The sequence below is a fragment of the Tachysurus vachellii genome, chromosome 6 (assembly GCF_030014155.1).
Source record: "Tachysurus vachellii isolate PV-2020 chromosome 6, HZAU_Pvac_v1, whole genome shotgun sequence".
Lineage (NCBI taxonomy): Eukaryota > Metazoa > Chordata > Actinopteri > Siluriformes > Bagridae > Tachysurus > Tachysurus vachellii.
This window is the reverse complement of record NC_083465.1, coordinates 31873004-31887155: the sequence shown is the minus strand read 5'-3', so window position 1 is coordinate 31887155 and position 14152 is coordinate 31873004. Positions and strand designations below refer to the sequence as shown.

Here is a 14152-nt window from a genome sequence, read left to right as displayed (position 1 = left end):
CTACAACACCAACAACAGAATCTGACACCACAACTTTATACACAACACAAGCTAATACGAAGACTGCAGCAACAGAAACAACTGGAGAGACAACTACTATCAACCCAGCAAGTACAACTTCTGAAATGACCACTGCTACAACATTGACATCTACAACAACACCAACAACAGCAGAAACAACTGCAAAGACAACAACTAACACCCCAACAAGTACAATTTCTGAAACAACAACGGAAGAAATAACCACTGCTACAGCTGTATCATCCACTACAACACCAACCACAGAAATTGAAACCACAACTTTGTACACAACACAACCAACAACAGCAGAAACAACCACATTGACAATTAGCACCACAAATACAATTTCAGAGACAACTGCTGCAAATGAAGCATCCACTACAAAACCAACAACAGAAACAACTGCAGTGACAACTACTGTAAACCCAAGTACAATTTCTGAAATGACCACTGCTACAACCTTAACATTTACAACACCACCCACAACAGCAGAAACAACTGCACAGATAATTAATAACAACCCAACAAATAGAATTTCAGAAACAACTACAATGGAAGAAATAACCACTGCTACAACTGTACCATCCTCTACAACATCAACGACAGAAATAATAACCTCAATTTTGTACACAACACAAGCTACAACACCCCCAACAACAGCAGAAACAACTACCTTGACAACAACTAGCACAGCAACAAGTACAATTCCAGAAACAACCACTGCTACAACTGAAACATCCACTAAAACACCAACAACAGTATCTGACACCACAACTTTATACACAACACAAGCTAATGCAAGCACAGCACCAACAGCAGCAGAAACAACTGGAGAGACAACTACTATCTCCCCAGCAAGTGCAATTCAGAGTTCAGAGACAACAACTGCTGCAACTGAAGCATCCACTACAAAACCAACAACAGAATCTGACACCACAACTTTATACACAACAAAAGCTAATTCTAGGACTGCAGCAACAGAGACAACTGGAGAGACAACTACTATCAACCCAGCAAGTACAACATCTGAAATGACCACTGCTACAACATTGACATCTACAACAACACCAACAACAGCAGAAACAACCACATCGACAACTACCACCACAACAAGTATAATTTCAGAGGCAACAACTGCTGCAAATGAAGCATCCACTACAAAACCAACAACAGAAACAACTGCAGTGACAACTACTGTTAACCGAAGTACAATTTTAGAAATGACCACTGCTACAACCTTGACATCTACAACACCAACAACAACAGCAGAAACAACTGCGCAGACAATTAATAACAACCCAACACATAGAATTTCAGAAACAACAAAGACAACAACTAACACCCCAACAAGTACAATTTCTGAAACAACAACGGAAGAAATAACCACTGCTAGAACTGAATCATCCACTAAAACACCAACAACAGTATTTGACACCACAACTTTATACACAACACAAGCTAATACAAGGACAGCAACAACACCAACAGCAGAAACAAATGGAGAGACAACAACTAACACCCCAACAAGTACAATTTCTGAAAAAACAACAACAGAAGAAATAACCACTGCTACATTTGTATCATCCACTATAACACCAACAACAGAAATTGAAACAACTTTGTACACAACACAACCAAGAACAGCAGAAACAATCACATTGACAATGACTAGCAACACAAGTACAATTTCAGAGACAACAACTGCTGCAAATGAAGCATCCACTACAATGTCAACAACAAAAACAACTGCAGTGACAACTACTGTAAACCCAAGTACAATTTTAAAAATGACCACTGTTAAAAGCATGACATCTACAACACCACCAACAACAGCAGAAACAACTGCACAGACAATAACTAACACCCCAACAAGTACAATTTCAGAAACAACACCAATGAAAGAAATAACCACTGCTAAAACATTTACATCCATTATAATGCATTATAATAACACCCCAACAAGTACTATTTCTGAAATAATAACCTCTACAACGTTGACATCAACTACACTACCAACAACATATTTTACCACCACTACTTTAGACACAACAGAAGATACAACCATGGCGTCAACAACAGCAGAAACAACTACAGTGACAACTATTACCACTCCATCAAGTAAAATATTAGAGCCAACAATAACAGAGGAAACAACCACCATTACAAAAAGTCCACATAAAGATACAAGAGCAACAGAGAAAATGAGCATGCGCACAACTGTACAATCGTCCACAGCCACAACAATAGAATTTACTACTACAAAATACACAACGCAGGCTACAATAACCAAAGAACCTACAAATGAGAAAACAACAACTAGAGAACATACCCCAACAACCATATCTAAAACTGTACCTTCAACAGCTAATGAAGAAACCACTGTCATTGTATCCAATACAAATGCTACAACAGAACCAACTACACAAGCAGCAACCTCAGTAATGTATGTTAATGTGTTTCTTTAAGTATATATTCCATGTATTTTTTATATATATATATATAAATATATATATATATAAAATTTAATCTAGCCACAGTGGTTGCAATCCAGTGATTTCTGTGCTGGTCTAAAGTGATTTCTGTGCTGTATAAATATAGAAGATTGCATCAGAAAAGGCATTTGGTCTAAAATGTGACAAATTTAAACATTGGCTGTAGTTAACACGTATTTTCAGAAGAGAGAGTAACATATATTTCCAAATAAGAGTGGGGGTAGGAGTATGCATGTAGAGTACATTCTTTAGAGATGAGGCAATCTGAGAGAGATTAGTGACTGCAAAGTGCTGGTAGAAGTGAGTGGAACCAGACATCATCGGTTCCACTCACTCTCTGGTGGTCAGGAAGAAGAGGAGAGGAAAGATGAAAAGATGACCAAGTAGTGGAAGTTGAAAAAGTAAGAATGTAGTGAGGAATTCAGACAGAAGCTGATACAGGTTTGGGTGGTCAGGAAGAGCTTCCAGATGACTGGGAAACTACTGCAGAAGTGGTCAGGGTATGAGGGTGATAGGTGTGTCATCTGGAAGGAGAAAAGTAGATAAGGTAACATGGTGGTGGAACAAGCAATTACAGGGCAGCATTCAGAGGAAGAGGCTTGCTAAAAAAAAGTGGGACATAGAAAGGACTGAAAAGAGTAGACAGGATTACAAGGAATTGCAGCACAGAGTGAAGAGGGACATGATGTGAGGGATGTGAAGCAGTGAGATGTGCTGTAGAACAGACAGGGGAGTCCAAGGTGGAGGTGGGGCTACATCAAGGATCGGCTTTGAGTCCATCCTTGTTTGCTATGGTGATGGACACGATGACAGATGAAGTCAGACAGGAATCACCATGTATAATTATGTTTGTAGATGACATTGTGTTCTGTAATGATAGTAGGGAGCAGGTGGATGAACACCTGGAAAGGTGGAGGTCTGCTTTGGAAAGAGGAGGAATGAAAGTCAGTCATAGTAAGACAGAATACATGTGTCTTAATGAGAGGGGGGGAGTTAAACAGTGAAGATACAGAGAGCTAAGAAGGTGCAGGAGTTTAAGGATTTGGGGTCAACCATCCAGTGTGACAGGTAGTAGGTAAAAGAGGTTAAGAGGCGAGTGCAAGTGGGTTGGAGTGGGTCTAGAAAAATTTAGGAGTGTTGTCTGAAAGAAGAGTTTCAGAAAGAACCAAAGTAAAGGTGTACAAGACAGTAGTGAGTGCAGCTCTGCTGTATGGGTTAGAGACTGTAGAAGTGAGGAAAAAACATGAGGCAGAGATGAAGATGTTGAGGTTCTCTTTAGGAGTGACAAGGATGGACAGGATTAGGAATGAGCACATCAGAGGGACAACTCAGGTTGGCTGTTTTAGGGACAAGGTTAGAGAGACTAAATTGAGATGGTTTGGACATGTACAGAGGAGGGAGATAATTATATTGGTAGAAGGATGTTAGAGATGGTGCTGCCAGGTAAGAGGTCAAGAGGAAGAACATAGAGGAGATATATGGATGTGTTAAATGAGGACATGAAGGTAATTGGTGCAAAAGTAGAGGATGCTGAGGATGATTCATTGTGGTTTGTTCCAGACATTTGTTTTTAACTGAGAATTAAATTTGCAATTGTATTGTGAAAAATATTCACCATAATGCTTTATTTCATCAGATCTGGTTCAGCTGTGGTTCAGACCAGGATGGTCTTCAGTTCCTCCTCTCCTGTTCCCAGTGAGAGTTTGGTCCTCAGTGTAATCCAGACTTTTCTGAGTGCTCGACTCACAAACCTCATTGACTCTGTAAAAGTGCTGAACTTTACCTATGAGAGTATGTATTAATTTCTAATAACACAACCACATATAAATAATCACAATCACATCACTATATAAAACTGTATCTTAATTTTTTTACCATCATCAGTGATTCTAAAGCACATTTGATTTGTTCCATAGAAACATCAAACACCAACTATGCAGTCATCTTCATATTCAACATCAGTAACTTCAACATGTCAGAGAACCCTGACCTCAGGAACAACACTTACATCATATTAGAGGGCATCATCAATAATGCTGTGAGTGTACAGTATAGGAGCAAATGCTCAACAATACTAACAAATGTCTATAGAAGGTGTTGGATTACTGAGATGAACTCTTTCTCACAGTGCAAGAGGCATTCCATTCATAAACAAATGGATTATATTATCAATACTAAACTGTTATTAGATTAATCATCAGGACACTGTTGGGTTTCTGTTTGGATAGTATCTTAACCCTGAGTTTAGTTGCTGGTGAGCAGGGAGTTTTGAAATGGGAGCGGTATCACCCCCACTTCACATTTCTCCACAATAACAGTGATACAGAGAAAAAACTGACAGCACAGAAACAGATAGCACAGAAACTGCCAGAAGAAAATGTTCACACTTAAACAGTAGGCTAGATCTAAAAAAAAACCTCATGAAACACCTTCATATGAGCCATTGCCAACTACCATTGAGTGTTAAATCACAAATAAATTTAATGCTAAACACAGACAACACCATTATACAAACAGTACAGTGGGATACTTTTTTATTTTAATTTAAGATAATTCTTTATCTTTCTGTCTTCAGCTAAATACACTTCTAAATATACCTGGTGCAGAAACATTCACACACTATAGTATTTCTTTCACGTAAGTTCAAAGCACTATCCATTTTTCCTTTCAAAAAATAATTTTTGTAATTCTCGTTATACAACAAATTGTATTCTGACTTTGTTCTACTATTAACAGGAGTTCACAAAACAAGGTGGATGGTGACATGAATTACATCTTCAAAGATGGAGACACCAAAACACCAGCAGCCTTCCTCAATAAGCTTAAGGCACAAAGCACACCTATGTAAGTGTCCTGATATTAATTTCAGAGGTTTGCATTCAGTTAGTGTGTTCTTACCCTCTGTCTGTGATGTCTGTTCATTTATATATAATTAATACTATTCTTACGAACATTTGAATTTAACAGAGAATTAAATCAGCAATCTGACTGTAAAAAATAGTTTTTTTTAAAAAAATATTTCCTCAGATCTGGTTCAGCTGTGGTTCAGACCACGATGTTCTTCAATTCCTCCTCTCCTGTTCCCAGTGAGAGTTTGGTCCTCAGTGTAATCCAGACTCTTCTGAGTGCTCGACTCACAAACTTCACTGACTCTGTAAAAGTGCTGAACTTCGCCTATGAGAGTATGTTTGTTTTATTGATAACACAAATACATACTACACAAATTATTCTTTTTATCTATTTGTCTCCTTTAGCACCATTTAAAGTTATCTGATTTGTTCCACAGACATTTCAGACACCTGCTATGAGGTAAAATTCACATTCCAGATCAGTAACATCAGCATGTCACAGAACCCTGAATTATGGAATTATACCTTCAAGCCAGTGGAGAGCATCATCAACAATGCTGTGAGTGTACATCACTCTGTGCTTAATGATGTTCTCACAAATATCCAGAGATGACGTTGGATCCAGTTGCACAGATTAATAAAAACAATTTAATAGTTAATCTAAAAGTCAACGGATCAACCCAGGGTTATCTGAGGAAGTACAGACTCACAGTGGTGTAAATCAGGGAAAGGTCAAAACACAATAGTTAAAACTGCACAGAAATCTGCAACAGGATCATAAACAATAACCGAATAGAGGACTGCAATGGGGGAAATTAAAAGCATCAGATATGTCTCACAGAAATAGTAAAAAGATTTTGCAATGGCAGACATCAAACATATTCCATATGTAGGGACATGAATGCAGTGAATTCCCTCAGGGATGCAAAGCAGTTCTGAACTCAGGTGACAGTGACTCATGTTGTCAGTGGGAGAAGTAGTGACTCCAACCTTTCTGTGTTTAAAATGTATGATGTTGAAAGAGACAGGAAGGTGTTGGCCTCTCTGCTCACGCTGGTGCTGGATCAAGCAGTTTAGGGAATGAAGGGATGGATAGATCATGTCTGTATATTCAGTTGAAAACAAACAGGAAAAAATTCATCTAAAACAATAACTGGTTACAGAAACAATACAAAGGAATGTTCTTTCGTCAAACATTAAAACTGATTAATTATTTTTCTTTCTGCAGTTAAACATACTTCTAAATGAACCTGCTGCCGAACCATTCGAACCACAGAGCTGTCTCTTCACGTAAGATCACAGCAGTGTTCTTTCCACGCTCAAAGAACGGTGTGTTAATTCGTATTGTACAGTCAACTGTAATGTGACTTTTGTCTTCTACTGCTAACAGGAGTTCAGGAAACCAGGTTAATGGTGACATGACATACCACTTCCAAGATGGAGACACTAAAACACCAGCATCTTTCCTGAATGAGCTTAAAGCACAAAGTACACCTATGTAAGTGTCCTGATATTAATTTAAGAAGTTTACATTCAGTCAGTGTGTTCTTACCCTCTGTCTGTGAAGTCTGTTCATTTATATATAATTAATAATATTCTTTCGAACATTGGAATTTAACAGAGAATTAAATCAGCAGTCTGACTGTAAAAAATATTCACCATAATGTTTTATTTCATCAGATCTGGTTCAGCTGTGGTTCAGACCACGATGTTCTTCAATTCCTCCTCTCCTTTTCCCAGTGAGAGTTTGGTCCTCAGTGTAATCCAGACTCTTCTGAGTGCTCGACTCGCAAACCTCACTGACCCTGTAAAAGTGCTGAACTTTACCTATGAGAGTATGTATTCATTTCTAATAACACAACCACATATAAATAATCACAATCACATTACTATATAAAACTGTATCTTAATTTTTTTACCATCATCAGTGATTCTAAAGCACATACCTATGAGTATGTTTGTTTTATTGATAACAGAAATACGTACTACACAAATTATTCTTTTATCTCTATGACTTCTTTATCAGCATTTCAAGGTCATCTGATTTGTTCCACAGAAACTTCAGACACCTGCTATGGGGTCAAATTCACATTCCAGGTCATTAACATCAGCATGTCACAGAGCCCTAAATTATGTAATGACACCTACAACCAAGTGGAGAGCATCATCAACAATGCTGTAAGTGTACATCACTCTGTGCTTAATGACATTCTATAGGTGTTCCTGAACTTTTTTGGAATATCATTTAATCATTAGTTCCTTTTCGAGGGAACTTGACACTGTGTCAGGGCTGACACTATGGGAACGCTACTTTATGGAAGTGGTCTCTGAAGCTCTCTGCACACACATACCAATTTTATGTCATAGGAAGGACACCTGATGAAGTGATTATGCGCAAATCCATATAATGGCATGTTCCATCACATTACTTCAGCTTCTTTGTCTTCGCTTTGAACACGGGAGCTCACTTTGCGATTTCTCCCGACCTGAACAGAGAACTATTATTGCATTTTTTCTTCATTTAAGGACTCGATTTAGGCAATGAGGAACAAGAAGCATTAAAATTGCCACTACATTCTCAGGTGCTTAGACTGTTCCTATGAAAGGTTAGCATTGTCCATGCTGAGCTTGACAATTGCTACCGCTTCCACCTCCAATGCAAGCATCTCCCATTTTCGCAGACCTCTACACTGTGTTGTTGAGGCTGTGGAATGACCCATATTCTGCCTGTTTATTCTTCTCTCCCTTTTAGGAAAGGCCTACAATCTTGTAGGATAAGCTGGTATGGTGCTGCACACAATCACAGATTCACAGGCTTACCAAGCTGACCTGCTAATTGAGCTTGTCTATGGTCAGAAGGAATCCTAATGCCCGAGGGTTTCCAAGGATGCCCTTTAAGGGCCATCTCCAATGCTGTCTACCCCATCACCTCATGTGGGGTTCATCCGTGACCACCCATGCTCCTTACGTGTCGTGGCCTCCTGAGCTAGCCCTTCCAGCTTGCTGTTTCAGGGCTGTAGGCAAGGCAAGCACAGTGAGTGGCTAACACCTCTCGCAGACCTCCTGGCAGCATGAAAGCTTCTGCCAGGTGTGTCACAGTGGGTTTTGGATAACGTGGTATAACACTACACAATCCAGTCAACATCCTGTCCTCCTCCCTTCAGGTTGTGCTGCCCACTGTTGTTGGGACAGACCAAACCTTGTTCCTCAGAGAGAAAGGGGGCAAAGAACATGTTCTCCTCCCAGATCAGGACTTCAGCATTTACAGCCGGTATTTGGTGGCAGAGCCATCAGGCGAGAGGAGACTGTAGGGCTGTCATTTTGGCCAGGCGTGCTAAGACGTAATCCTGATGCTCGAGGGTTCCTAGGAAGGTCCTTTTTAGGAAGACTTCCCCTATTTCCTGCCCTGCCACCTCTGGTGCTTTCGGGAGCAGTATATTCCATGTCCTCTTCCTTGCACAGATCTGTACCCTGAGATAGCACCTGCCAGTGCACTGTTTTAGAGCACCAGGAGGGTTAGGTTTAGGGCTAGAGTTATGTGCAATGGCTTCGTACCCTTCTTATTTGTGGAAAGACCCCGTTTTCTACTACAGTAAAAGAGTTAAATGTATCAGCTGTTAAATTCTTGTGTTAAAATTTCATTTTAATACAATATAATTAAGCACATTGCGTATTAGTGAAATGATTTAATGTCTCACATTCATACTGATAAATTATCTTTCCTTATCCAGTTAAACACACTTCTAAATGAAGCTGGTGCAGAACCATTCAATCCACAGAGTTCTTTCTTCACGTGAGTTCACAGTGGTGTTCTGTACAGAAAATTCTTTCTGTATTTTGAAATGTAAACCAAATTATATTGTGATGTTTGAATATATTTCTACTGGTAACAGGATTTCAGGAACCCAGGTTATAGGAGACATGTTGTACAACTTCCAAGTTGGATACACTAAAACACCAGCATCTTTCCTGAATGATCTTTCACCTGTGTAAGTGCCCTGAAATATAATTTCAAAAGTTAGTTGTTCTAAAAAAATGTGTTAAATGCCACCTCATTCAATTATAATTAGCTATTATTAGAATTATTCTATTCTAAACATTGTTATTCTATTCTAAACCTTCCAGTTTCATCAGCTCTTATTTACTTAATGAGTGTATAACTGTTCTTTATGTTCTACTTTTTTTCATGTACTTTACAAGTTATATTTGCTTTCCGATTACAGATTGGGGAATGTTCTGATATATATTCATCTAGTTTTTAAGAATTTGACCAAAGTACCTAGTGAGGCTGATGTTCTCAATGCTGCTAATGCTCTGCTGGATGCAAAGATCAGGAGAGCACGAGATCTTGTAACACAAAAACTGAGTGATCCTGTGAGCATACAGGATGTCACTTATCAGAGTGAGTCTAATTTATTAATCTCTCTAAATTAGAATTAGAATATATTAACTGTAATGTGTTGAATATAATTCTGTTCATTATCTTACTTTCAGAAATTGACAACCATTCATACATTATTAGCTTTGGATTCCAAATCAGCAATGTGACAATCTCCAAGGACATTCAGCTGAGGAATGGAACATATTCTTTAATCCAAAACACCATGAACAGCTTGGTATGTGTTCTGCTCTTGTCCCAAACATACACAAAAAAATAAATAAAAAAACAAACAAACATTAAACACTGTTTATCTCTATTTTTAGCTGAACACTATACTAAATGTCAAAGGTGCTCCTGAATTTGTCTTCCCACAAGCAAACTACAAGTAAGTGTCTTGATTTTTCATCATGAAGATTCTTGATCTCATCATGAGTCCTGCTTTACAAAACTGATTCAAAATTCAAACATTCTTTTTAAGAAATAAAATAAAAGTTATAATTTTTAATGAATAAAATATCCATGTAAAAATCCAGACCTAAATGCTGGGATAACATAAAAAGTGGTTTATTAAGAAAATAAAAAATACAACCACATGGAAAACGCTAGGGAGACTAGACAACTGTAATTAAGGAAACAGGAACCAGGAAACATGACATACAAAACACAAATAAACACAAACAAAATGTCTCAACAAAAACACAAGCAAAAGACAATAGGTATATATAAGGAGAACAATCAAAGAGACACAAGGAACAAGTCTGCAGGACTGGGTGGGGCAAACGCGTGTGATACACAAACAAGTACAAAAGCACATGGCACAAGACCAAGCATGCCAGAATATCCCAATGGTGTTCAGACAGGGAAAAGTATAAGCCATCTAGGACAGTACCCCCCTCAAAGCACCAACCCAGAACCACTCCCAAAAGTAAAATGGGCCAATAATCCTAGCTAGAATCACGGAGAAACAAGAAACATGGCAAGGCATGTAGAGGGAGCAAGGAATACACTTGCATAGCCAGAGGGGGCCAAGCAAATCCACAACTGAGCAAAAGGGCCAAGTGTATGATCGGCGTCCAGAACGGGAGGGAGGGAGAGATGGAGGAAAAAATCCTCTGCCATAGGTCAATACCAAGCCACCTTCACCACAGGAGCAAGAAAATGTCCAAAAAAATAGAAAAAAAACAAACAGATATAGACCTGTAACATCCCCCGAGGGCAAGAAGTGAGGCAGCATCCTCCACAGGAAAACAGGAAGTGATGTTGCATCTCACACAAAAACAGGTGCAGAGCAATGTCGCAGGGCACTGAGGAACAGGAGGGGCAAACAGAAACAAAAAAACATGGTGTGAGGCAGTGTCCTCTGTGAGAAAACCGGAAGCAAAGTGGCATACCCCCTTAGAGCAGATGCAGAGCAATGCCCACAGAAGAAAACCAAAAGTACAGAAAAAATTATTAGGTGGCAAGCTTAAAGTTATCACGCTGGGTCTGTGAATGACAGAGTCCTTCTGTCAGGAAACGGGATGTCTTAAAGGTGCCCTTCCACACAAAACCGTTTTTACTTGTATTGTTTGATATGTGTTAGGTCCATATGTGTTTGTGTTGTGTCGTGAATTTGAAAACGAACTGTTACCTCCCCGGTCAGTTCTAGCCACTTAAAAGAATTAAGGAGAGAAATCAGGTCAGTTGGAAAAGCTGGTCAGTCTGACGTCATAATGATTGAGCTCATTACTATTCATGAGCTCTCCCACTTGAGATCACGCCCCCAGAATTCGTGTAGCTCAGTGAGTTTCCTATACAGCAAGGATGGCTGAACGTTAACGGGCTTGTGAAGAAGCCATTCTGCCGCAATTCAAGGTGATTGTAAACAAATTTCCTCTAGCCTAGGCTACTTATTGTCACGGAGGCGGGGGTAAAAATGGACCCAAATGCAGGACAGCTAAACAAAAACAGGAATTTAATAACTAAAAGACACAAAACAGGAAAAAGACCAACCAGACAAAGACAACAGCAAAAGACAATAGCAGACAATAGGGTTCCGCAATGCACAAGGCACGCGGCTCAATTAAATAATACAAATAATCATGACACATGAGGGACAGGTGTGCAGAGGTGGGGAGGAAAAGACAAGGGCGGGGCAGACACGTGAACAAGGAACATAAACAAAAGGCACATGGCCAAAGTCCGGGCAGAGTCCTGACACTTATTGCGCTGGGTGAATGAATAGTCATGCTCTCATATCCTAGCGGTTAGCCAATCGGAGCCAAGCAGCATAGCTCATTTGAATATTCATGAGAACTTGTGCAAATCGAGCTGAGTCTTCCTGCAGGCTTTCTATACCCCACTAGAATGGCTTCAAACAAGGTAACCAATGCATTTTTTCCACAAAAAAATGTTACAGAGTCCATGGTAAACTTCAGACATTACCAAAAAAGTAATGAAATACATGTGGCAGGGCACCTTTAATAGGTAAAAAATCTAGACCCGACTGCTGGGATAAAATAAAAATAATTTTATTACGAAAATAACAAAATGGAAAACACTAAGGAGACTAGGCACCTGAAATAAGGAAACAGGAACCAGAAAACATGACCTACAAAAAACACAAACGGAATGACTCAGCAAAAACACAAGCACAAGAAAATTGGTATATATACATCCACATTGGTATATACAGTATACATCCATATATGGTATATATATCCACAGAGACCCAAGGATTGAGTAATATGAGATTGGTTGATCAGCGTTGGTTGATGGTTGATTGGTTATTCAGCGTTGGTTGATGAATGGAAGCATGAATCTAGATCATGTGGATCAAATAGTGGATCAAAAAGGCTGTAGATTCAAGCCCAATTACTACCAAGCTGCAGCCATTACCACTGTTTCAGGGATGCTGTATAGTGGCTGACTGTTCTCTTCTCGGAAAAAAAAAACAAAGCAGTTTCTAATCTCTCGCCATGTAGTGCGCTCGAGTCAGATGTAGTCCAGTTTATTGCTCACATAGTAAACATTTGAAAGTAGAATGAAAAGGAGATGCTGGGCGGATAGGATTTGTGTTTAGCCTAGCATGGTCACCCACCCACTTACTGCACTTCAGCTTCATCGAGCACTGTTTTTGATGTTCCTCCTCTGGTCACCGGCATCAGGCAATGTGCTCCGCAGCAAGCTAAGGTCGCAAAGCTTTTCCAACACATCATCATGTAGGTTGATTGTTGAATGATTTTCTTTAACAACATCTGGAGGTCATAATCATGAACAGCGCTGTCTCTAGTGTCTATGTACTGTATATATTTGGGCTAAAAGTGTAAATAGCTCAAAGAGTCATAGAACACACTGCCGGCAAAACAGAGAAACTATGCCAACAGGGTCACCGGACACCATAGGTCTGTTTTATTCATTTTAGGGGAAAACCCTTTTTAAAATCAGAATGGTACACTCAATCTATATTTTTCTTTTTCTCCAGATTTAATGGTACAGAAATTGTGGCTAATTCAGAATACGTCTTTGTGGAAGGTGACACCAAGTGGACACCAAGTGGATTTCTATATGCAGTACTCAACATTAGCGGTCTGTCGACCCTCACTACTCCTGCTGCTCAAACAGACCCCCCTGTACACGTAGTCCTGAGGCCCACAGTCCAAGCACAGAACACCACCACTGGTGGAAATTCTGCATGGATCTTGGGCATCATTATCCCCTGCAGTATAGTCATTATTCTCATACCCTGCTGGATTCTACTCTGTGTAAGTGTCACCAAAATCGCTGGTAATCCATATAAATTTAGGATGCTCTTTGACATGAAATATAAATATTCTTATTTTTATATGTCAATAATCTGTTGCAGAACCTGACTAAGATTATTTGTTTATTTTGATTAAAGATGTTATTTTTATTTTACAACAATAAAAATAAGCATAAATATCTAATCAGAATCTCTCCTCTACTTCCCCTTGTCTCTCTTTTTTTAACTTCCTCCCTGTATCTCTCAGTGTCTGCTCTGTGGCTGCTGTGCTGGTTTAAGGAGGCGCTACAACAGAAGACGGTCCTACAACGTCCAATATGCAACAAGAAATGGACTCTTTTAAAAACAGATTATGTTTAAAATAATATACATGTGCAATAATGACTTATTATTTTTATTATGAATTTATTTTACTATCTATCTATCTATCTATCTATCTATCTATCTATCTATCTATCTATCTATTGTATATATTAAGATATATTTAACTAATCTATCTAAATAAATTATTCTAGATTATTTAACCTTAATTTCCTAATTCCCAAACATACTCTTCTAAATAGAATTACTAAAATTAAGCTGCATGTTGCAAATTAAAGAGAATATTTAAAATGATAATGTATATAATATTATTCAATGACATATAAGTTTGCCGCGGCTTCCCGCA

General features: G+C 38.9%; 1 protein-coding gene across 1 annotated transcript; it reads left to right on the top strand.

The window, feature by feature from the left end:
• The first annotated feature begins 2399 nt into the window (after positions 1–2399).
• Positions 2400–13842, top strand: LOC132847762 (uncharacterized). Its single transcript, XM_060873300.1, has 18 exons — positions 2400–2464; positions 4150–4304; positions 4430–4551; positions 5089–5150; positions 5250–5357; positions 5601–5695; positions 5800–5921; positions 6591–6652; positions 6753–6860; positions 7043–7197; positions 7389–7540; positions 9094–9155; positions 9256–9351; positions 9586–9764; positions 9857–9978; positions 10067–10128; positions 13207–13486; positions 13733–13842. Exons 2-18 carry the CDS (start codon positions 4178–4180, stop codon positions 13826–13828), a joined length of 2010 nt encoding a protein of 669 aa, XP_060729283.1. The 5' UTR covers positions 2400–2464; positions 4150–4177; the 3' UTR covers positions 13829–13842.
• The last annotated feature ends 310 nt before the right edge of the window (positions 13843–14152 follow it).

Excerpts from the sequence above, each read along its gene's own strand:
- LOC132847762 (XM_060873300.1), top strand. The coding sequence starts at position 4,178 with ATGGTCTTCAGTTCCTCCTCTCCTGTTCCCAGTGAGAGTTTGGTCCTC. Across the intron at positions 4,305-4,429 it reads GCTGAACTTTACCTATGAGA|AAACATCAAACACCAACTAT; the intron begins GTATGTATTAAT and ends TTTGTTCCATAG. Across the intron at positions 9,352-9,585 it reads CTGAATGATCTTTCACCTGT|ATTGGGGAATGTTCTGATAT; the intron begins GTAAGTGCCCTG and ends TTCCGATTACAG.